At 40.7% G+C, this 24738-nt stretch overlaps 1 protein-coding gene across 2 annotated transcripts in view; it reads right to left on the bottom strand.

The window, feature by feature from the left end:
- Positions 1–1227: 1227 nt before the first annotated feature.
- Positions 1228–24738, bottom strand: part of LOC139407929 (kinesin-like protein KIF3C) — a 28829-nt gene continuing 5318 nt past the window's right edge. Inside the window, exons 2-8 of one of the 2 annotated variants that reach the window (XM_071151815.1) lie at positions 24252–24353; positions 21300–21422; positions 18435–18553; positions 17611–17727; positions 1746–1854; positions 1483–1640; positions 1228–1385 (exon numbers count right to left, since the gene is read on the bottom strand). In XM_071151815.1, the coding sequence (XP_071007916.1) occupies positions 1298–1385; positions 1483–1640; positions 1746–1854; positions 17611–17727; positions 18435–18553; positions 21300–21422; positions 24252–24353 (816 nt within the window). In that variant the 3' untranslated portion in view covers positions 1228–1297. Of the gene's footprint in view, positions 1386–1482; positions 1641–1745; positions 1855–17604; positions 17728–18434; positions 18554–21299; positions 21423–24251; positions 24354–24738 lie in introns of both variants that reach the window. The other variant, XM_071151814.1, reaches the window with a different exon arrangement.

Here is a 24738-nt window from a genome sequence, read left to right on the forward strand (position 1 = left end):
TGTAGATAGACAGGCCAAAACGTCTCGTTTCTTTAGTTCAGTGTTCATAGCCTGTAGGTAGACAGGCCAAAACATCTCGTTTCTTTAGTTCAGTGTTCATAGCCTGTAGATAGACAGGCCAAAACATCTAGTTTCTTTAGTTCAGTGTTCATAGCCTGTAGGTAGACAGGCCAAAACATCTCGTTTCTTTAGTTCAGTGTTCATAGCCTGTAGATAGATAGGCCAAAACATCTCGTTTCTTTAGTTCAGTGTTCATAGCCTGTAGATAGACAGGCCAAAACATCTTGTTTCTTTAGTTCAGTGTTCATAGCCTGTAGGTAGACAGGCCAAAACATCTCGTTTCTTTAGTTCAGTGTTCATAGCCTGTAGATAGACAGGCCAAAACGTCTCGTTTCTTTAGTTCAGTGTTCATAGCCTGTAGGTAGACAGGCCATTATGTCTCGTTTCTTTAGTTCAGTGTTCATAGCCTGTAGGTAGACAGGCCATTATGTCTCGTTTCTTTAGTTCAGTGTTCATAGCCTGTAGATAGACAGGCCAAAACGTCTCGTTTCTTTAGTTCAGTGTTCATAGCCTGTAGGTAGACAGGCCATTATGTCTCGTTTCTTTAGTTCAGTGTTCATAGCCTGTAGGTAGACAGGCCAAAACATCTCGTTTCTTTAGTTCAGTGTTCATAGCCTGTAGGTAGACAGGCCAAAACATCTTGTTTCTTTAGTTCAGTGTTCATAGCCTGTAGATAGACAGGCCAAAACATCTTGTTTCTTTAGTTCAGTGTTCATAGCCTGTAGGTAGACAGGCCAAAACGTCTCGTTTCTTTAGTTCAGTGTTCATAGCCTGTAGGTAGACAGGCCAAAACGTCTCGTTTCTTTAGTTCAGTGTTCATAGCCTGTAGGTAGACAGGCCATTATGTCTCGTTTCTTTAGTTCAGTGTTCATAGCCTGTAGGGAGGGAAGGAGATGTGTAGAAGTAGGAAGGGAAAGGGAGAGATATGGAAGGGAGAAGGAGAGATATGGAAGGGAGAAGGAGAGATATGGAAGGGAGAAGGAGAGATATGGAGAGGGAGATATGTGGAGAGGGAGAGCCTGTAGGGAGGGAAGGAGATGTGTAGGAAGGGGGAGGGAGAGATATGGAAGGGAGGGAGAGATATGGAAGGGAGAGATGGAAAGGAGATAGGGAGAGAGAAAAATATGGAAGGGAGAGGGTGAGATATGGAGAGGGAGAGATATGGAGAAGGAGAGAGAGAAATATGGAAGGGAGAGAGAGAGATATGGAAGGGATAGGTAGTGAGGTAGGCTGCTCTTCACTGGGCGGCAGTGGGCGTGGCTGTAGAATGGGTTGTCAGGGAAACGGTGGAGGTGGAGGAAGTGATGGCTCGCGGTGTCTGACACCTGGAACAGGAAGAAGATATGACATCACACAGGGATATGACATCACACAAGGACAGGTTAAGAGACACGTGATCTGGCGGAGGTATGTGTGTCTCACCAGGATCGTGACATGCGGACACGTGCAGCTCGCTCCCTGTGGGGAACGTTGTCTGTTGGGTAGGGGCTATAATTAGGCCCCACCTCCGATGGCCTGTGGTCCAATGAGACAGTGGTGGGATGAGTCATGTCCAGCTCCAGGAACATGATGTTCTCAGCCTACACACACACACATAGAGGAGGAAACAAAGCTTTTTTTTAAAGAATTGGGTTACATAACTACAGAGCATATTCGCTCTCCCTATCACTCACACACACACTTACCCGGTATCTGGAGTGAGCTCCCATCACTAAGGAGACCTGTGCGTACTGGCTGATTGGTCGTTTGTATCCGACTGCAGAAGCCGGCCTCTTCTTCATCTGGCTGAACTGACTGAGAGAGGGAGAGAGACAGAGAGAAAATAATTTGAAATACTTTATTTAATTCCACATATCACATTAAAGTCTAGAAAGAGTTAAACATTTCAGAGGTCACAAATACAAGGACAGATACAGATACAGAAAGCACCTTGTTCTCCATACAGCTAGACTGACCATACCAGCTGAAACAGAGCAACAGAGCAGTACCTTCTCCATACAGCTAGACTGACCATACCAGCTGAAAATGAGCAGTACCTTCTCCATACAGCTAGACTGACCATAACAGCTGAAACAGAGCAGTACCGTCTCCTCCATACAGCTAGAATGACCATAACAGCTGAAACAGAGCAGTACCTTCTCCATACAGCTAGACTGACCATAACAGCTGAAACAGAGCAGTACCTTCTCCATACAGCTAGACTGACCATAACAGCTGAAACAGAGCAGTACCTTCTCCATACAGCTAGACTGACCATAACAGCTGAAACAGAGCAGTACCTTCTCCATGCAGCTAGACTGACCATAACAGCTGAAACAGAGCAGTACCTTCTCCAAACAGCTAGACTGACCATACCAGCTGAAACAGAGCAGTACCTTCTCCATACAGCTAGACTGACCATACCAGCTGAAACAGAGCAGTACCTTCTCCATACAGCTAGACTGACCATAACAGCTGAAACAGAGCAGTACCTTCTCCATACTCCATACAGCTAGACTGACCATAACAGCTGAAACAGAGCAGTATCTTCTCCATACAGCTAGACTGACCAAAACAGCTGAAACAGAGCAGTATCTTCTCCATACAGCTAGACTGACCAAAACAGCTGAAACAGAGCAGTACCTTCTCCATACAGCTAGACTGACCATACCAGCTGAAACAGAGCAGTACCTTCTCCATACAGCTAGACTGACCATACCAGCTGAAACAGAGCAGTACCTCGCTAGCTGGTTTTGGACAGGCCAGCAATCTGAAGGCCACATACTGGTAGCCTGTGTACCGGTAGCCTGTGTACCGGTAGCCTGTGTACCGGTAGCCTGTGTACCGGTAGCCTGTGGACTGGTAGCCTGTGTACCGGTAGCCTGTGTACCGGTAGCCTGTGTACATGGCTGAGATCTATCAGCTTACTCTCATCAAGGTTGAGAAACAGATACACACACACAGACAGACAGATAGACACAGATACACACAGATAGACAGACACAGATTCACATACAGATAGACACAGATACACACATACTACAGATACAGATACAGACACTACAGATACAGACACTACAGATACAGATACAGACACTACAGATACAGACACTACAGATACAGATACAGACGATACAGATACAGATACAGACACTACAGATACAGACACTACAGATACAGATACAGACACTACAGATATAGATACTACAGACACTACAGATACAGATACAGACACTACAGATACAGACACTACAGATACAGACACTACAGATACAGACACAGATACAGACACAGATACAGACACAGATACAGACACTACAGATACAGACACTACAGACACTACAGATACAGACACTACAGATACAGACACTACAGATACAGACACTACAGATACAGACACTACAGATACAGACACTACAGACACTACAGATACAGATACAGACACTACATATACAGACACTACAGATATAGATACAGACAATACAGATACAGACACTACAGATACAGCCACTACAGATACAGACACTACAGATACAGATACAGACAGTACAGATACAGACAGTACAGATACAGATACTACAGGTACAGATACAGACACTACAGATATAGATACTACAGATACAGATACAGACACTACAGATATAGATACTACAGACACAACAGATACAGATACAGACACTACAGATACAGACACTACAGGTACAGACACTACAGATACAGTGCCTTGCGAAAGTATTCGGCCCCCTTGAACTTTGCGACCTTTTTCCACATTTCGGGCTTCAAACATAAATATATAAAACTGTATTTTGTTGTGAAGAATCAACAACAAGTGGGACACAATCATGAAGTGGAACGACATTTATTGGATATTTCAAACTTTTTTAACAAATCAAAAACTGAAAAATTGGGCGTGCAAAATTATTCAGCCCCTTTACTTTCAGTGCAGCAAACTCTCTCCAGAAGTTCAGTGAGGATCTCTGAATGATCCAATGTTGACCTAAATGACTAATGATGATAAATAAAATCCACCTGTGTGTAATCAAGTCTCCGTATAAATGCACCTGCACTGTGATAGTCTCAGAGGTCCGTTAAAAGCGCAGAGAGCATCATGAAGAACAAGGAACACACCAGGCAGGTCCGAGATACTGTTGTGAAGAAGTTTAAAGCCGGATTTGGATACAAAAAGATTTCCCAAGCTTTAAACATGCCAAGGAGCACTGTGCAAGCGATAATATTGAAATGGAAGGAGTATCAGACCACTGCAAATCTACCAAGACCTGGCCGTCCCTCTAAACTTTCAGCTCATACAAGGAGAAGACTGATCAGAGATGCAGCCAAGAGGCCCATGATCACTCTGGATGAACTGCAGAGATCTACAGCTGAGGTGGGAGACTCTGTCCATAGGACAACAATCAGTCGTATATTGCACAAATCTGGCCTTTATGGAAGAGTGGCAAGAAGAAAGCCATTTCTTAAAGATATCCATAAAAAGTGTTGTTTAAAGTTTGCCACAAGCCACCTGGGAGACACACCAAACATGTGGAAGAAGGTGCTCTGGTCAGATGAAACCAAAATTGAACTTTTTGGCAACAATGCAAAACGTTATGTTTGGCGTAAAAGCAACACAGCTCATCACCCTGAACACACCATCCCCACTGTCAAACATGGTGGTGGCAGCGTCATGGTTTGGGCCTGCTTTTCTTCAGTAGGGACAGGGAAGATGGTTAAAATTGATGGGAAGATGGATGGAGCCAAATACAGGACCATTCTGGAAAAAAACCTGATGGAGTCTGCAAAAGACCTGAGACTGGGATGGAGATTTGTCTTCCAACAAGACAATGATCCAAAACATAAAGCAAAATCTACAATGGAATGGTTCAAAAATAAACATATCCAGGTGTTAGAATGGCCAAGTCAAAGTCCAGACCTGAATCCAATCGAGAATCTGTGGAAAGAACTGAAAACTGCTGTTCACAAATGCTCTCCATCCAACCTCACTGAGCTCGAGCTGTTTTGCAAGGAGGAATGGGAAAAAAAATCAGTCTCTCGATGTGCAAAACTGATAGAGATATACCCCAAGCGACTTACAGCTGTAATCGCAGCAAAAGGTGGCGCTACAAAGTATTAACTTAAGGGGGCTGAATAATTTTGCACGCCCAATTTTTCAGTTTTTGATTTGTTAAAAAAGTTTGAAATATCCAATAAATGTCGTTCCACTTCATGATTGTTTCCCACTTGTTGTTGATTCTTCACAAAAAAATACAGTTTTATATCCTTATGTTTGAAGCCTGAAATGTGGCAAAAGGTCGCAAAGTTCAAGGGGGCCGAATACTTTCGCAAGGCACTGTACAGACAGTACAGATACAGACACTGCAGATACAGACACTACAGATACAGACATTACAGATACAGACACTACAGATACAGACACTACAGATACAGACACTACAGATACAGACACTACAGATACAGACACTACAGATACTACAGATACAGACGATACAGATACAGACGATACAGATACTACAGATACTAAAGATACAGACACTAAAGACACTACAGATACAGATACAGACACTACAGATACAGACACTACAGATACAGACACTACAGATACAGACACTACAGATATAGATACAGACACTACAGGTACAGACGATACAGATACTACAGATACAGATACTACAGATACAGACACTACAGATACAGACGATACAGATACTACAGATACAGATTCTAAAGATACAGACACTACAGACACTACAGATACAGATACAGACACTACAGATACAGATACTTCAGATGCAGACACTACAGATACAGATACAGACACTACAGATACAGACACTACAGATACAGACACTACAGATACAGATACAGACACTACAGATACAGACACAGATACAGATAGATACTACAGATACAGACACTACAGATACAGACACTACAGATACAGATACTTCAGATGCAGACACTACAGATAAAGATACAGACACTACAGATACAGATACTACAGATACAGACACTACAGATACAGACACTACAGATACAGATACAGACACTACAGATACAGACACTACAGACACTACAGATACAGACACTACAGACACAAACACTACAGATACAGATACTAAAGATACAGACACTAAAGACACTAAAGATACAGACACTACAGACACTACAGATACAGACACTACAGATACAGACACTACAGATATAGATACAGACACTACAGGTACAGACGATACAGATACTACAGATACAGATACTACAGATATAGATACTAAAGATACAGACACTACAGACACAGACACTACAGATATAGATACTAAAGATACAGACACTACAGATACACTACAGATACAGATACAGACACTACAGATACAGATACTACAGATACACACACAGATACAGATACTACAGATACTATAGATACAGATACTACAGATACAGATACTACAGACACTACAGACACTACAGATACAGATACTAAATATACAGACACTACAGATACAGATACAGACACTACAGATACAGATACTACAGATACACACAGATACTACAGATACTATAGATACAGATACAGATACTACAGATACAGATACTACAGACACTACAGACACTACAGATAAAGATACTAAAGATACAGACACTACAGATACAGACACTACAGATACAGACACTACAGACACTAGAGATACAGATACTACAGATAAAGATACTAAAGATACAGACACTACAGATACAGACACTACAGATACAGACACTACAGATACAGACACTACAGACACTACAGATACAGATACAGACACTAGAGATAGATACTAAATATACAGACACTACAGATACAGACACTACAGATAAAGATACTACAGATACAGACACTACAGATACAGACACTACAGATACAGATACTACAGATACTACAGATATAGATACAGATACAGATACTAAATATACAGACACTACAGATACAGATACAGACACTACAGATACAGATACTACAGATACACACACAGATACTACAGATACTATAGATACAGATACAGATACTACAGATACTACAGATACAGATACTACAGACACTACAGACACTACAGATAAAGATACTAAAGATACAGACACTACAGATACAGACACTACAGATACAGACACTAGAGATACAGATACTAAAGATACAGACACTACAGATACAGACACTACAGATACAGACACTACAGATACAGACACTACAGATACAGACACTACAGACACTACAGATACAGATACAGACACTAGAGATAGATACTAAATATACAGACACTACAGATACAGACACTACAGATAAAGATACTAAAGATACAGACACTACAGATACAGACACTACAGATACAGATACTACAGATACAGATACAGATACAGATACTACAGGTACAGATACAGACACTACAGATACAGATACTACAGATACAGACACTACAGATACAGATACTTCAGATGCAGACACTACAGATACAGATACAGACACTATAGATACAGACCACTACTGATACAGATACAGACACTACAGATACAGACACTACAGATACAGATACAGACACTACAGATACAGACACAGATACAGATAGATACTACAGATACAGACACTACAGATACAGATACAGACACTACAGATACAGATACTTCAGATGCAGACACTACAGATAAAGATACAGACACTACAGATACAGATACTACAGATACAGACACTACAGATATAGATACTAAAGATGCAGACACTACAGATACACTACAGATACAGATACAGACACTACAGATACAGATACTACAGATACACACACAGATACTATAGATACAGATACAGATACTACAGATACAGATACTACAGACACTACAGATACAGATACTAAATATACAGACACTACAGATACAGATACAGACACTACAGATACAGATACTACATATACACACACAGATACTACAGATACTATAGATACAGATACAGATACTACAGATACTACAGACACTACAGCCACTACAGATAAAGATACTAAAGATACAGACACTACAGATACAGACACTACAGATACAGACACTACAGACACTAGAGATACAGATACTACAGATAAAGATACTAAAGATACAGACACTACAGATACAGACACTACAGATACAGACACTACAGATACAGACACTACAGATACTACAGATACAGATACAGACACTAGAGATAGATACTAAATATACAGACACTAAAGATACTAAAGATACAGACACTACAGATGCAGACACTACAGATACAGACACTACAGATACAGATACTACAGATACTACAGATATAGATACAGATACTAAATATACAGACACTACAGATACAGATACAGACACTACAGATACAGATACTACAGATACACACACAGATACTACAGATACTATAGATACAGATACAGATACTAAAGATACAGATACTACAGACACTACAGACACTACAGATAAAGATACTAAAGATACAGACACTACAGATACAGACACTACAGATAAAGATACTAAAGATACAGACACTACAGATACAGACACTACAAATACAGACACTACAGACACTACAGATACAGATACGGACACTAGAGATAGATACTAAATATACAGACACTACAGATAAAGATACTAAAGATACAGACACTACAGATACAGACACTACAGATACAGACACTACAGATACAGATACTACAGATACTACAGATCTAGATACAGATACAGATACTACAGGTACAGATACAGACACTAGAGATACAGATACAGACACTACAGATACAGACACTACAGATACAGATACTACAGACACTACAGATACAGATACAGACACTACAGATACAGACACTTCAGATGCAGACACTACAGATACAGATGCAGACACTACAGATACAGATACAGACGATACAGATACAGATACAGACACTACAGATACATACACTACAGATACAGACACTACAGATACAGATACAGACACTACAGACACTACAGATACAGATACAGACACTACAGACACTACAGATACAGACACTACAGATACAGACACTACAGATACAGATAGAGACACTACAGATACAGACACTAAAGATACAGACACTACAGATACAGACACTACAGATAGACACTACAGACACAGACACTACAGATACAGATAGAGACACTACATATACAGATACAGACACTACAGATACAGACACTACAGACACAGACACTACAGATACAGATACAGACACTACAGATACAGATACAGACACTTCAGATAAAGATACTAAAGATACAGACACTACAGATACAGACACTACAGATACAGATACTACAGATACTACAGATATAGATACAGATACAGATACTAAATATACAGACACTACAGATACAGATACAGACACTACAGATACAGATACTACAGATACACACACAGATACTACAGATACTATAGATACAGATACAGATACTACAGATACAGATACTACAGACACTACAGATACAGACACTACAGATACAGACACTACAGATACAGACACTACAGATACAGACACTACAGATACAGACACTAGAGATACAGATACTACAGATAAAGATACTAAAGATACAGACACTACAGATACAGACACTACAGATACAGACACTACAGATACAGACACTACAGATACAGACACTACAGACACTACAGACAAAGATACTAAAGATACAGACACTACAGATACAGACACTACAGATACAGACACTACAGATAAAGATACTAAAGATACAGACACTACAGATACAGACACTACAGATACAGATACTACAGATACTACAGATATAGATACAGATACAGATACTACAGGTACAGATACAGACACTAGATATACAGATACAGACACTACAGATACAGACACTACAGATACAGATACTACAGATACTACAGGTACAGATACTACAGGTACAGATACTACAGGTACAGATACATATACTAAAGATACAGACACTACAGATACAGACACTACAGATACATATACTAAAGATACAGACACTACAGATACAGACACTACAGATACAGACACTACAGATACAGACACTACAGATACAGACACTACAGATACAGACACTACAGATACAGACACTACAGATACAGACACTACAGATGCAGACACTACAGATACAGATACAGACACTACAGATACAGACACTACAGATACAGACACTACAGATACAGATGCAGACACTACAGACACTACAGATACAGACACTACAGACACTACAGACACTACAGATACAGACACTACAGATACAGACACAGATACAGACACAGATACAGACACTACAGATACAGACACTACAGATACAGACACTACAGATACAGACACTACAGATACAGACACTACAGATACAGATACAGACACTACAGATACAGATACAGACACTACATATACAGACACTACAGATATAGATACAGACAATACAGATACAGACACTACAGATACAGCCACTACAGATACAGACACTACAGATACAGATACAGACAGTACAGATACAGACAGTACAGATACAGATACTACAGGTACAGATACAGACACTACAGATATAGATACTACAGATACAGATACAGACACTACAGATATAGATACTACAGACACAACAGATACAGATACAGACACTACAGATACAGACACTACAGGTACAGACACTACAGATACAGTGCCTTGCGAAAGTATTCGGCCCCCTTGAACTTTGCGACCTTTTGCCACATTTCAGGCTTCAAACATAAAGATATAAAACTGTATTTTTTTGTGAAGAATCAACAACAAGTGGGACACAATCATGAAGTGGAACGACATTTATTGGATATTTCAAACTTTTTTAACAAATCAAAAACTGAAAAATTGGGCGTGCAAAATTATTCAGCCCCTTTACTTTCAGTGCAGCAAACTCTCTCCAGAAGTTCAGTGAGGATCTCTGAATGATCCAATGTTGACCTAAATGACTAATGATGATAAATAAAATCCACCTGTGTGTAATCAAGTCTCCGTATAAATGCACCTGCACTGTGATAGTCTCAGAGGTCCGTTAAAAGCGCAGAGAGCATCATGAAGAACAAGGAACACACCAGGCAGGTCCGAGATACTGTTGTGAAGAAGTTTAAAGCCGGATTTGGATACAAAAAGATTTCCCAAGCTTTAAACATGCCAAGGAGCACTGTGCAAGCGATAATATTGAAATGGAAGGAGTATCAGACCACTGCAAATCTACCAAGACCTGGCCGTCCCTCTAAACTTTCAGCTCATACAAGGAGAAGACTGATCAGAGATGCAGCCAAGAGGCCCATGATCACTCTGGATGAACTGCAGAGATCTACAGCTGAGGTGGGAGACTCTGTCCATAGGACAACAATCAGTCGTATATTGCACAAATCTGGCCTTTATGGAAGAGTGGCAAGAAGAAAGCCATTTCTTAAAGATATCCATAAAAAGTGTTGTTTAAAGTTTGCCACAAGCCACCTGGGAGACACACCAAACATGTGGAAGAAGGTGCTCTGGTCAGATGAAACCAAAATTGAACTTTTTGGCAACAATGCAAAACGTTATGTTTGGCGTAAAAGCAACACAGCTCATCACCCTGAACACACCATCCCCACTGTCAAACATGGTGGTGGCAGCGTCATGGTTTGGGCCTGCTTTTCTTCAGTAGGGACAGGGAAGATGGTTAAAATTGATGGGAAGATGGATGGAGCCAAATACAGGACCATTCTGGAAAAAAACCTGATGGAGTCTGCAAAAGACCTGAGACTGGGATGGAGATTTGTCTTCCAACAAGACAATGATCCAAAACATAAAGCAAAATCTACAATGGAATGGTTCAAAAATAAACATATCCAGGTGTTAGAATGGCCAAGTCAAAGTCCAGACCTGAATCCAATCGAGAATCTGTGGAAAGAACTGAAAACTGCTGTTCACAAATGCTCTCCATCCAACCTCACTGAGCTCGAGCTGTTTTGCAAGGAGGAATGGGAAAAAAAATCAGTCTCTCGATGTGCAAAACTGATAGAGATATACCCCAAGCGACTTACAGCTGTAATCGCAGCAAAAGGTGGCGCTACAAAGTATTAACTTAAGGGGGCTGAATAATTTTGCACGCCCAATTTTTCAGTTTTTGATTTGTTAAAAAAGTTTGAAATATCCAATAAATGTCGTTCCACTTCATGATTGTTTCCCACTTGTTGTTGATTCTTCACAAAAAAATACAGTTTTATATCCTTATGTTTGAAGCCTGAAATGTGGCAAAAGGTCGCAAAGTTCAAGGGGGCCGAATACTTTCGCAAGGCACTGTACAGACAGTACAGATACAGACACTGCAGATACAGACACTACAGATACAGACATTACAGATACAGACACTACAGATACAGACACTACAGATACAGACACTACAGATACAGACACTACAGATACAGACACTACAGATACTACAGATACAGACGATACAGATACAGACGATACAGATACTACAGATACTAAAGATACAGACACTAAAGACACTACAGATACAGATACAGACACTACAGATACAGACACTACAGATACAGACACTACAGATACAGACACTACAGATATAGATACAGACACTACAGGTACAGACGATACAGATACTACAGATACAGATACTACAGATACAGACACTACAGATACAGACGATACAGATACTACAGATACAGATTCTAAAGATACAGACACTACAGACACTACAGATACAGATACAGACACTACAGATACAGATACTTCAGATGCAGACACTACAGATACAGATACAGACACTACAGATACAGACACTACAGATACAGACACTACAGATACAGACACTACAGATACAGATACAGACACTACAGATACAGACACAGATACAGATAGATACTACAGATACAGACACTACAGATACAGACACTACAGATACAGATACTTCAGATGCAGACACTACAGATAAAGATACAGACACTACAGATACAGATACTACAGATACAGACACTACAGATACAGACACTACAGATACAGATACAGACACTACAGATACAGACACTACAGACACTACAGATACAGACACTACAGACACAAACACTACAGATACAGATACTAAAGATACAGACACTAAAGACACTAAAGATACAGACACTACAGACACTACAGATACAGACACTACAGATACAGACACTACAGATATAGATACAGACACTACAGGTACAGACGATACAGATACTACAGATACAGATACTACAGATATAGATACTAAAGATACAGACACTACAGACACAGACACTACAGATATAGATACTAAAGATACAGACACTACAGATACACTACAGATACAGATACAGACACTACAGATACAGATACTACAGATACACACACAGATACAGATACTACAGATACTATAGATACAGATACTACAGATACAGATACTACAGACACTACAGACACTACAGATACAGATACTAAATATACAGACACTACAGATACAGATACAGACACTACAGATACAGATACTACAGATACACACAGATACTACAGATACTATAGATACAGATACAGATACTACAGATACAGATACTACAGACACTACAGACACTACAGATAAAGATACTAAAGATACAGACACTACAGATACAGACACTACAGATACAGACACTACAGACACTAGAGATACAGATACTACAGATAAAGATACTAAAGATACAGACACTACAGATACAGACACTACAGATACAGACACTACAGATACAGACACTACAGACACTACAGATACAGATACAGACACTAGAGATAGATACTAAATATACAGACACTACAGATACAGACACTACAGATAAAGATACTACAGATACAGACACTACAGATACAGACACTACAGATACAGATACTACAGATACTACAGATATAGATACAGATACAGATACTAAATATACAGACACTACAGATACAGATACAGACACTACAGATACAGATACTACAGATACACACACAGATACTACAGATACTATAGATACAGATACAGATACTACAGATACTACAGATACAGATACTACAGACACTACAGACACTACAGATAAAGATACTAAAGATACAGACACTACAGATACAGACACTACAGATACAGACACTAGAGATACAGATACTAAAGATACAGACACTACAGATACAGACACTACAGATACAGACACTACAGATACAGACACTACAGATACAGACACTACAGACACTACAGATACAGATACAGACACTAGAGATAGATACTAAATATACAGACACTACAGATACAGACACTACAGATAAAGATACTAAAGATACAGACACTACAGATACAGACACTACAGATACAGACACTACAGATACAGATACTACAGATACTACAGATATAGATACAGATACAGATACTACAGGTACAGATACAGACACTAGAGATACAGATACAGACACTACAGATACAGACACTACAGATACAGATACTACAGATACAGATACAGATACAGATACTACAGGTACAGATACAGACACTACAGATACAGATACTACAGATACAGACACTACAGATACAGATACTTCAGATGCAGACACTACAGATACAGATACAGACACTATAGATACAGACCACTACTGATACAGATACAGACACTACAGATACAGACACTACAGATACAGATACAGACACTACAGATACAGACACAGATACAGATAGATACTACAGATACAGACACTACAGATACAGATACAGACACTACAGATACAGATACTTCAGATGCAGACACTACAGATAAAGATACAGACACTACAGATACAGATACTACAGATACAGACACTACAGATATAGATACTAAAGATGCAGACACTACAGATACACTACAGATACAGATACAGACACTACAGATACAGATACTACAGATACACACACAGATACTATAGATACAGATACAGATACTACAGATACAGATACTACAGACACTACAGATACAGATACTAAATATACAGACACTACAGATACAGATACAGACACTACAGATACAGATACTACATATACACACACAGATACTACAGATACTATAGATACAGATACAGATACTACAGATACTACAGACACTACAGCCACTACAGATAAAGATACTAAAGATACAGACACTACAGATACAGACACTACAGATACAGACACTACAGACACTAGAGATACAGATACTACAGATAAAGATACTAAAGATACAGACACTACAGATACAGACACTACAGATACAGACACTACAGATACAGACACTACAGATACTACAGATACAGATACAGACACTAGAGATAGATACTAAATATACAGACACTAAAGATACTAAAGATACAGACACTACAGATGCAGACACTACAGATACAGACACTACAGATACAGATACTACAGATACTACAGATATAGATACAGATACTAAATATACAGACACTACAGATACAGATACAGACACTACAGATACAGATACTACAGATACACACACAGATACTACAGATACTATAGATACAGATACAGATACTAAAGATACAGATACTACAGACACTACAGACACTACAGATAAAGATACTAAAGATACAGACACTACAGATACAGACACTACAGATAAAGATACTAAAGATACAGACACTACAGATACAGACACTACAAATACAGACACTACAGACACTACAGATACAGATACGGACACTAGAGATAGATACTAAATATACAGACACTACAGATAAAGATACTAAAGATACAGACACTACAGATACAGACACTACAGATACAGACACTACAGATACAGATACTACAGATACTACAGATATAGATACAGATACAGATACTACAGGTACAGATACAGACACTAGAGATACAGATACAGACACTACAGATACAGACACTACAGATACAGATACTACAGACACTACAGATACAGATACAGACACTACAGATACAGACACTTCAGATGCAGACACTACAGATACAGATGCAGACACTACAGATACAGATACAGACGATACAGATACAGATACAGACACTACAGATACATACACTACAGATACAGACACTACAGATACAGATACAGACACTACAGACACTACAGATACAGATACAGACACTACAGACACTACAGATACAGACACTACAGATACAGACACTACAGATACAGATAGAGACACTACAGATACAGACACTAAAGATACAGACACTACAGATACAGACACTACAGATAGACACTACAGACACAGACACTACAGATACAGATAGAGACACTACATATACAGATACAGACACTACAGATACAGACACTACAGACACAGACACTACAGATACAGATACAGACACTACAGATACAGATACAGACACTTCAGATAAAGATACTAAAGATACAGACACTACAGATACAGACACTACAGATACAGATACTACAGATACTACAGATATAGATACAGATACAGATACTAAATATACAGACACTACAGATACAGATACAGACACTACAGATACAGATACTACAGATACACACACAGATACTACAGATACTATAGATACAGATACAGATACTACAGATACAGATACTACAGACACTACAGATACAGACACTACAGATACAGACACTACAGATACAGACACTACAGATACAGACACTACAGATACAGACACTAGAGATACAGATACTACAGATAAAGATACTAAAGATACAGACACTACAGATACAGACACTACAGATACAGACACTACAGATACAGACACTACAGATACAGACACTACAGACACTACAGACAAAGATACTAAAGATACAGACACTACAGATACAGACACTACAGATACAGACACTACAGATAAAGATACTAAAGATACAGACACTACAGATACAGACACTACAGATACAGATACTACAGATACTACAGATATAGATACAGATACAGATACTACAGGTACAGATACAGACACTAGATATACAGATACAGACACTACAGATACAGACACTACAGATACAGATACTACAGATACTACAGGTACAGATACTACAGGTACAGATACTACAGGTACAGATACATATACTAAAGATACAGACACTACAGATACAGACACTACAGATACATATACTAAAGATACAGACACTACAGATACAGACACTACAGATACAGACACTACAGATACAGACACTACAGATACAGACACTACAGATACAGACACTACAGATACAGACACTACAGATACAGACACTACAGATACAGACACTACAGATGCAGACACTACAGATACAGATACAGACACTACAGATACAGACACTACAGATACAGACACTACAGATACAGATGCAGACACTACAGACACTACAGATACAGACACTACAGACACTACAGACACTACAGATACAGACACTACAGATACAGACACTACAAATAGACACTACAGACACAGACACTACAGATACAGATAGAGACACTACATATACAGATACAGACACTACAGATACAGACACTACAGATACAGACACTACAGATACAGACACTACAGATACAGATACTAAAGATACAGATACAGACACACACCCACCCTGACCTCTCTGCAGGGACGAGGGGTGTGAACTTCCACTGGTCCTCCTCAGGGTCAAAGGTCAGTCTGTTCATGATCTTATTCTTCTCCTCCGGAGGAATGAAGTTCTCTATGATCAGATACCTACACACACACACACACACATTAATACACACACACACACATTAATACACACACACACACATTAATACACACACACACACACACACACATTAATACACACACATTAATACACACATACACACACACACACACATTAATACACACTTACACACACAAACACACACACATGAATACACACACACACACAAATTAATACACACACACACACAAACACATTAATACACACACACACACATTAATACACACACACACACACACACACACACATTAATACACACACTCACGCATTAATACACACACACACAACACACACACACACACACACACATTAATACACACACACACACATTAATATACACACACATACATTAATATACACACACATTAATACACACACATTAATACACACACACACACACACATTAATACACACACACACACACACATTAATACACACACACATTAATACACACACACATTAATATACACACATACACAAGCACACACACGCACGCACACACATTAATACACACACACACACACACACGAAAGATAATATAATATACTGAATATGTGGCTCAATTGCTGACTGTACTCACATCATGTGTGTGTGTGTGTGTGTGTGTGTGTGTGTGTGTATTAATGCGCATGTGTGTGTATGTATATTAATGTGTGTGTGTGTGTGTGTGTGTGTGTGTTGTACTTACTTGAACTTGAGTTCTCTGGTGAGTTGGTTCTGCGTCTGCTCCAGCTCCTGTCGACTCCTGACGTGCTCATCATTAACATCCTGGATCTCAGCCTTCACACACTGTAGCTTAGCATAGAGCTACAACCAGTAGAACAGACACACTGCAGCTTAGCATAGAGCTACAACCAGTAGAACAGACACACTGCAGCTTAACATAGAGCTACAACCAGTAGAACAGACATACTGCAGCTTATCATAGAGCTACAACCAGTAGAACAGACATACTGCAGCTTATCATAGAGCTACAACCAGTAGAACAGTCATACTGCAGCTTAGCATAGAGCTACAACACAGTAGAACAGACACACTGCAGCTTAGCATAGAGCTACAACACAGTAGATCTCTGTCCATTCCCCCAGCAGTCTCCCACCCTCTCATTGGTCCAGTAGAGAGGTCGTAGGTCATCATGCGGTGTCGGAACACGGGCCAGGTTAGCGTAAGGGTTCATGGATTAATGTTTATTTCAAGTTCAGTAGTCATGTGACCTGCAGTCAGGATGTGTGATGTCATATCTTGGATGTGAGTACCTTTAACCAGCATGCTAACAGCTAACTGATGTTATCCCACAGAGATGGATAGTCCTTTAGCGGCCAAAAGCCAGTTTTAGCATGGGCAGCACCATTGAGGACTTTCACCATTTTGAAGTAGTCAACTGGGTGGAACTTTCTATGGGTTAAGGAAGGATCACATGAATCCGTCATGGTATGATCAGCCAATGAATTCAACTCCCGTGTGGAGCAGCGGTCTAAGGCACTGCATTGCAGTGTGGCCTGGGGTTTGATCCAAGGCTGTGTCACAACCGGTCGTGACCGGGAGTCCCATAGGGCGGCACACAATTGGCCCAGTGTTGTCCGGGTTTGGGGAGGGTTTGGCCGGCGGGGCTTTACTTGGCTATTCTAAGGTATCTTAGTCACTTAATAATGTTAACATATCTTGCATTACTCATCTCATATGTATATACTGTATTTTATACTATTCTACTGTATCTTAGTCCGTTCCGCTCTGACATCGCTCGTCTATACATACAGTTGAAGTCGGAAGTTTACATACACCTTAGCCAAATACATTTCACAATTCCTGACATTTAATCCTAGTAACAATTCCCTGACTTAGATCAGTTAGGATCACCACTTTATTTTAAGAATGTGAAATGTCAGAATAATAGTAGAGATAATGATTTATTTAAGCTTTTATTTCTTTCATCACATTCCCGGTGGGTCAGAAGTATTTGGTAGCATTGCCTTTAAATTGTTTAACTTGGGTCAGTGTCAGGTAGCCTTCCACAAGCTTCCCACAATAAGTTGGGTGAATTTTGGCCCATTCCTCCTGACAGAGCTGGTGTAACTGAGTCAGGTTTGTAGGCCTCACACACGCTTTTTCAGTTCTGCCCACAAATGTTCTATAGGATTGAGGTCAGGGCTTTGTGATGGCCACTCCAATACCTTGACTTTGTTGTCCTTAAGCCATACTTTGGAAGTATGCTTGGGGTCATTGTCCATTTGGAAGACCCATTTGCGACCAAGCTTTAACTTCCTGACTGATGTCTTGAGATGTTGCTTCAATATATCCACATAATTTTCCTGCTCATGATGCCATCTATTTTGTGAAACGCACCAGTCCCTCCTGCAGCAAAGCACCCCCACAACATGATGCTGATACCCCCGAGCTTCACGATTGGGATGGTGTTCTTCGGCTTGCAAGCCTCCCCCTTTTCCCTCCAAACATAACGATCATCATTATGGCCAAACAGTTCAATTTTTGTTTCATCAGACCAGAGGACATTTCTCCAAAAAGTACAATCTTTGTCCCATGTGCAGTTGCAAACCGTAGTCTGGCTTTTTTATGGCGGTTTTGGAGCAGTGGCTTCTTCCTTGCTGAGCGGCCTTTCAGATTATGTCGATACAGGACTCGTTTTACTGTGGATATAGATACTTTTGTACCGGTTTCCTCCAGCATCTTCACAAGGTCCTTTGCTGTTGTTCTGGGATTGATTTGCACTTTTCGCACCAAAGTACGTTCATCTCTAGGAGACAGAACGCGTCTCCATCCTGAGCGGTATGACGGTGCGTGGTCCCACGGTGTTTATACAATTATTTTTCTGAGATCTTGGCTGATTTCTGTTGATTTTCCCATGATGTCAAGCAAAGAGGCACTAAGTTTGAAGGTAGGCCTTTAAAAACATCCACAGGTACACCTCCAATTGACTCAAATGATGTCAATTAGCCTATTCAAAGCTTCTAAAGCCATGACATCATTTTCTAGAATTTTCCAAGCTGTTTAAAGGCACAGTGAACTTAGTGTATGTAAACTTCTGACCCACTGGAATTGTGATACAGTGAATTATAAGTGAAATAATCTGTCTGTAAACAAATGTTTGGAAAAATGACTTGTGTCATGTACAAAGTAGATGTCCTAAACAGACTTGCCAAAACTATAGTTTGTTAACAAGAAATGTATGGAGTGGTTGAAAAACAGGTTTATGACAACAAGTGTATGTAAACTTCCAACTTCAACTGTATGTAGTCTTAATTCATTCCTACTTAGATTTGGGTGTATTGGGTATATGTTTTGTAATTTGTTAGATATCACTTGTTAGATATTACTGCGCTGTCGGAGCTATAAGTACTTCGCTACAACCTCAATAACACCTGCTAATCACGTAAGTGACCAATAACATTTGATGTTGATTAGTGACGTGCACATGGGTGCGTGTGATGTGTGTGTATATCACTTTCCTTTGCTTTTATTGAGACACTTTAACAACTATACAGTTAATGAGAAACAATACCTTTAAGTGTGTCTCATCTTCGTGTGTGTGTTTTACCTTTTTTAGTTTCTTGGTCTTGGCCTCCACTTCCTGTTGCAGGGAGGAGAATGTTTCTTTGAGTTCTAGAGTCTCTTCATCCTGAACCATCACCTGCTGCTCAATCTCCCTCTCTCTACGACTCTACAATACAAACACAACTTTATTAACACTACAATACAAACACAACTTTATTAACACTACAATACAAACATTATGTCATTCTCTCTAGAACTGTAGACCATAAACATAATATGTAATAACATGTCTGTAAAGAGAATTGCAGTGGTACCGAACCCTGCGTGACGCCTCCACACAGCAGTGGTACCAGCACTAAACCCTGGGTGACACATGTAGGTATTACAGACTCTGTCAGGGAGAGGTTGAAAATGTCAGTGAAGAGATTTTCCAGTTGGTCTGTGCATGCTCTGAGTGCACGTCCTGGTAATCTATCTGGCCTTGTGAATGTTGACCTGTTTAAAGGTCTTGCTCACATTGGCTACGGAGAGCGTGATCACACAGTCGTCCGGAACAGCTGGTGCACTCATGCATGCTTCAGTGTTGCTTGCCGCGAAGCGAAGGCATTTAGCTCATCTGGTAGGCTCGTATCGCGGTGCAGCTCGCGTCTGGGTTTCCCTTCATAGTCCGTAATAGTTTTCAAGCCCTGCCACATCCGACGAGCGTCAGAGCTGATGAAGTAGGATTCAATCTTAGTCCTGTATTGACACATTGCATGTTTGATGGTTCATCTGAGGGCATAGCGGGATTTTTTATAAGCGTCCGGATTAGTGTCCCGCTGTTTGAAAGCGGCAGCTCTAGCCTTTAGCTCGGTGTGGATGTTGTCTGTAATTCATGGCTTCTGGTTGGGAAATGTACGTGGGGTCACTGTGGGGACGTCGTCATCGATGTACTAAGTGATTAAGCTAATGCCTGAGGTGCTGTACTCCTCAATGCCATTGGATGAATCCCAGAACATATTCCAGTCTGTGATAGCAAAACAGTCCTGTAGCTTAGCATCCGCTTCATCTGACCACTTCTGTATTGATTATTATTGATATTAGCGAGTCACTGGTACTTTCTGCTTTAGTTTTTGAATTATATTTCCCAAATGGAGGGCAAGGGAGCTTTGTATGAGTCTCTGTGTAGAGTAAAGGTGGTCTAGAGTTTATTTCCTCTGGTTGCACATGACATGCTGGTAGAAATGAGGTCAAACGGATTTAAGTTTGCCTGCATTAAAGTCCCCGGCCACTAGGAGTGCCGCCTCTGGATGAAACCTGCTGCTGGCAGGAACTAATGGGGATCCATAATAAACCCCAGGAAGAGTAGCTGCTGCCTTGGCAGGAACTAATGGGGATCCATAATAAACCCCAGGAAGAGTAGCTGCTGCCTTGGCAGGAACTAATGGGGATCCATAATGAACCCCAGGAAGAGTAGCTGATGCCTGGGCAGGAACTAATGGGGATCCATAATGAACCCCAGGAAGAGTAGCTGATGCCTGGGCAGGAACTAACGGGGATCCATAATAAACCCCAGGAAGAGTAGCTGCTGCCTTGACAGGAACTAATGAGGATCCATAATAAACCCCAGGAAGAGTAGCTGCTGCCTTGGCAGGAACTAATGGGGATCCATAATAAACCCCAGGAAGAGTAGCTGCTGCCTGGGCAGGAACTAATGGGGATCCATAATAAACCCAAGGAAGAGTAGCTGATGCCTGGGCAGGAACTAATGGGGATCCATAATAAACCCCAGGAAGAGTAGCTGCTGCCTTGACAGGAACTAATGGGGATCCATAATAAACCCCAGGAAGAGTAGCTGCTGCCTTGACAGGAACTAATGGGGATCCATAATAAACCCCAGGAAGAGTAGCTGCTGCCTTGGTAGGAACTAATGGGGATCCATAATAAACCCCAGGAAGAGTAGCTGCTGCCTTGGCAGGAACTAATGGGGATCCATAATAAACCCCAGGAAGAGTAGCTGCTGCCTTGGCAGGAACTAATGGGGATCCATAATAAACCCCAGGAAGAGGAGCTGCTGCCTTGGTAGGAACTAATGGGGATCCATAATAAACCCCAGGAAGAGTAGCTGCTGCCTTGGCAGGAACTAATGGGGATCCATAATAAACCCCAGGAAGAGTAGCTGCTGCCTTGGTAGGAACTAATGGGGATCCATAATAAACCCCAGGAAGAGTAGCTGCTGCCTTGGCAGGAACTAATGGGGATCTATAAGGAACCCCTGGAAGAGTAGCTGCTGCCTTGGCAGGAACTAATGGGGATCCATAATAAACCCCAGGAAGAGTAGCTGCTGCCTTGGCAGGAACTAAAGGGGATCCATAATGAACCCCAGGAAGTGTAGCTGCTGCCTTGGCAGGAACTAATGGGGATCTGCAATAAACCCCAGGAAGAGTAGCTGCTGCCTTGGCAGAAACTAATGGGGATCCATAATAAACCCCAGGGGGAGTAGCTGCTGCATTGGCAGGAACTAATGGGGATCCATAATAAACCCCAGGAAGAGTAGCTGCTGCCTTGGCAGGAACTAATGGGGATCCATAATAAACCCCAGGAAGAGTAGCTGCTGCCTTGGCAAGAACTAATAGGGATCCATAATAAACCACAGGAAGAGTAGCTGCTGCCTTGACAGGAACTAATGGGGATCCATAATAAACCCAGGAAGAGTAGCTGCTGCCTTGGCAGGAACTAATGGGGATCCATAATAAACCCCAGGAAGAGTAGCTAATACATACAAATAGACAGAGAAGATAAGGTTGACAAACCAGAAGAATAAAAAAAACAACAACACAAATTGTCCTTTAAGGCAATTATTTGTGTTTGTGTGTGTGTGTGTATATTAATGTGTGTATATTAATGTGTGTGTGTGTATGTGTGTATATTAATGTGTGTGTGTGTGTGTGTGTGTGTGTGTGTGTGTGTGTGTGTGTGTGTGTGTGTGTGTATATTAATGTGTGTGTGTATGTACCTGCTCAGCGATCTCTTGTCTGCGTATCTCCAGGGTCTTCTGCTGTTCGTTGGTGTGATCCATGATGTTCTTCCCTCCAACCAGCAGCTTGCTCTCCATCGCCTAGCAACCACAACACACACACACACACACACCATCAGCTTCCGACACACACACACACACACACGCACACACACACAGATACTGCACAGAGCAGTTGTTATGAAAGGGGATGGTACTGGAAAACGTGGCAGTCTTTACTGAAACGCTCTTTGTTTTGTGTTGCAATTTATATGTGTGTGTGTGTGTGTGTGTGTGTTCCAGTTTCCTTAGTTCATTCCTGAGAGTGAGAGGAAAAAAGAGAGAGGGAGGGAAAAGAGAGAGGGAGGGAACGTGAGCGAGAGGGAGGGAACGTGAGAGAGAGGGAGGGAACGTGAGAGAGAGGGAGGGAACGTGAGAGAGAGGGAGGGAACGTGAGAGAGAGGGAGGGAAAGTGAGAGAGGGAGGG

The sequence above is a fragment of the Oncorhynchus clarkii genome, chromosome 4 (assembly GCF_045791955.1).
Source record: "Oncorhynchus clarkii lewisi isolate Uvic-CL-2024 chromosome 4, UVic_Ocla_1.0, whole genome shotgun sequence".
NCBI lineage: Eukaryota > Metazoa > Chordata > Actinopteri > Salmoniformes > Salmonidae > Oncorhynchus > Oncorhynchus clarkii.